At 52.3% G+C, this 3109-nt stretch overlaps 1 protein-coding gene across 1 annotated transcript; it reads left to right on the forward strand.

Moving 5' to 3' along the window:
- Positions 1 to 219: 219 nt before the first annotated feature.
- On the forward strand, positions 220 to 2817 carry EMWEY_00052380 (hypothetical protein, conserved; the record flags this gene model as incomplete). The annotated part of the gene is made up of 7 exons (XM_013479860.1): positions 220 to 547; positions 761 to 882; positions 1117 to 1440; positions 1651 to 1743; positions 2067 to 2215; positions 2383 to 2460; positions 2625 to 2817. Coding segments are annotated over 7 exons (1287 nt in total), but the record flags the coding sequence as incomplete, so codon positions are not given.
- Between the last annotated feature and the right edge of the window lie 292 nt (positions 2818 to 3109).

Genomic DNA, 3109 nt, shown 5'->3' on the forward strand with positions numbered 1-3109 from the left:
CCAGAAGCACCTGCATGCGCCGGAAGAACAGTTTGTGGCGAGCTAGCTGCTGCAGCTCTACCTGTGCAGAATCTGTTTCCTCCAGCTGCAGCAGGAGCAGCAGCATTTGCGGCTGCTGCAAGTAACGGTTTAGCCCCAGTATTGTTTCTTATTCAAAAGGTACTAGGGGTTCTGCCTTCTACTTCCCCGTTGCTGTGTGGGGCCCCACACCTCCTGAGGATGAGGGGCCTCTTAGTAAAGCCTTTGCGGACACCTGACTTACAGCGTAAACGGCAGCAGCAGCAGCAACCGCAGGGCCGAGTGCTGAGCTTGAAACAGCAGATCGAGCAGCAGCACCAGCAGCAGCTGGTTCCCTGGGGCAGCAGCCAGCCCCTCAGCGCTTCTCAGGGACGTAACCCTTTACCCAGCAGCAGCAACAGCAGCAGCAGCAACAACACGCGCCATTTCCAGTCAGGGCTGAGCTCCACTCCCGCCTCCTCAAATGCAGGACCGCAAGCTGACTGTGTTTCCTTTGAAGACGTGGCGCAGCAGCTCGTCCAAAGAGGCGGTGCGGTTTGCCTTTGCTTTCTAGGGTTTGGCGTTTAGGGTTTAGGGTTTTGGGTTTGGGGTTTAGGGTTAGGGTTTAGGGTTTAGGGATGAGCCCTGAAAGTTCAACGCGTGCTCAGTTTTAAGGGTGTGGCACCTGGGTTGGCCGTTTATCTTGCAAATATTTCAAGGGTTTAGGGTCTAGGTTTCAGGGTTTTTGATTGGGGGTGATCAGGAACGGTTCGTCGACTGCGTTTTGGGGGGTTGCGCTCCTCCCGGGGTTTATTAGTTGGAAAATTCCCTGAGAGTTTAAAATCATGGAAACCGCCGATCTCCATCACGCGGGATGTGCCTTTAGTCAGCAGACCCTAGTCCCTGAACCCTAAACCCTAGTTCGTGACTTAGTGACCCCACAGATACTCATAGAAACGGGGTGGATGTGTTGACAAAACAGCAGCACGCAGGCCCACCACAAATGCAGCAGCAGAACCACCAGAAGCAGCAGTACTACCGGGAGCAGCGGTACCATCATCGCCAGCAGCCGCAGGAATAAGTTGCCCTGTGCTTGTTGCTGCCTGCTGTTTGCTGCAGCTTCCAGAGACAGCAGAGCCACACGCCGTGGCGGCAGCGGCAGCAGCAGCTCCGTGGCGTCTCCGCGATTCATCCGATGTGGTGCAGCCAGAGCAGCAGCAGCAGCAACAGCCGGAGCAGCAGGAGCAACAAAAGCAGGAGCAACAACAGCAGCAGCAGCAACAACAGCAGCAGCAACAGCAGCAACAACAACAACAACAGCAACAACAGCAGCAGCAGCAACCACCCCTTCCGACCCCGGCACGACGGCCGCAGCAAAAGACGTTCTTAACGCGAAAGAACGACGTTGATGCCTCCTGCTTCTTTCTTCTCGTTGAGAACCAGGTAATAGAAGCAGCAGCAGAAGCGACACGAGCAACTGTGCAGGGGCAGAAGCGCTGGCGGCAGCATCCGCAGGAGCAGGAGTTGCAGCAGCAGCGGCAGCGTGGCTTTGTGTAGGGTCCAAATGCTTCTTCTGATCGGCCATGGCCTATAAAAAATTCGTCGTGTCAGGGGTTTAGGGTTTAGGGCTTAGGGACACTTGCTGTGCCGCAGGGGTCCCTCGATTTGCTTCCTGTTTCTGAGTGGCTAACATTTGAACGTGCCGTTGCAACGCAGCAGCCAACCCCAGAGGAGCTAGAGTCCAGGGTAAGCTGGCTGCTGGCGCTAGTGCTCCTGCTGCTGCTGTTGCTTATGCCTGTTCTCCGGGTGCTGCTGCTACAGTTGCAGCTTGTACTTGGGCGTGTTTGTCTTTCCTCGTCCAATAAGAGCTAATCGATGCGTGTTGGTGCTGTGGCTCTTCGGGCCAAGGGTTTAGGGTTTAGCTGTGGTGTGCTCCCAGGGTTGTTGGGGGACATACGGTCTAAATGTTTCAAGTTTCAGCTCTCTGATATAATATTTCTCATTTGCTGAAGGTTTTCCGTACTTTAGTGTTAAGTGTTTAGGGTTTAGGGTTGGGGGTTTGTCTGCAGTCTCGAGCGCAAGCCTCGCTAGACGCGCAGCTGACGCGGCGAGCTGTTGGCTTACGACGCGGCAGCGACAGCGAAGATGAAAGTAGAAAACAAAAGGCAGCAGCAGTAGCAGCAGGAGGGATATTTGAAGACGAGCTCGGCCTTGAGAGGTCCCTAAACCCTATACCCTTGCTGAACCGTTGCACACGGCCTACAGCCTAAGTGTACAATCATGGCCAGTTCCACTGTGGCTCTGCTTTTCGCCTGCATCTACTACTGCTGTTGCAGTTTTAAGGTAGCAGCTACTGGGTTTGCTGCTCTTGGTTGAGTTTTACAGGCAAAAGAAGAAGCGGCTAAAGAGTTTCCTCAAAGACAAAAAAGGGGGAAAGGGAGCAACAAACGAATATATAAACTCGTGCGTCAAAGCAGCAGCACCAGCACCAGCAATTATTTTTGTTGAGTCACACGAGAGATCAATATTTACTGATAGGCGTCCCATTCAAAGGTGCTTCGGGGCAAATACACCAACTGCTGTTGCTGTTGCAGCTGTTGCTGTTGCTGCTGATGCTGCTGATGCAGCGCTCTGAGCTTGGGAAATCTGCGCCAGGAGGCAGTGAGTTGGGACTTTGAAGAAGGAGAAAGAAGTGACGATGAAGGTGGAGAGACACCTCAAGAAGCAAAAGAAAATGCTGCTCTGGATACACTAGAAGGAGATCCAATAGAAGACGAAACTGATGAAGACCCTGAAGACCCCCTTACCTCCTTCGGACAAGTACTGCTGCTGCTGCTGCTGTTGTTGTTTCTGTTGCTGGAGCTTCTGCTGCTGCTCGTGCTGACACTGGTCGTGCTGTTGCCGCTCCTCGTGCTTGTACTGCTGCTGCCATTACGCCTACTATTGCTCCTACTGTTGTTGCATCTGTTGCTTTTGCTTTGTAGTGATTTTTCTTTGTGTATTCGTTTGTTGCTGCTATTTGGTTGTTGTATTATATCAGTTTTTTATGCGTGTAGTGCTATTGTTTATTTTCCCTCTATCTCTCTCTCATATATATATATATATATATATA

The sequence above is a fragment of the Eimeria maxima genome, genomic scaffold, assembly GCF_000499605.1.
Source record: "Eimeria maxima Weybridge genomic scaffold, Emw_scaff1412, whole genome shotgun sequence".
NCBI classification, from domain to species: domain Eukaryota; phylum Apicomplexa; class Conoidasida; order Eucoccidiorida; family Eimeriidae; genus Eimeria; species Eimeria maxima.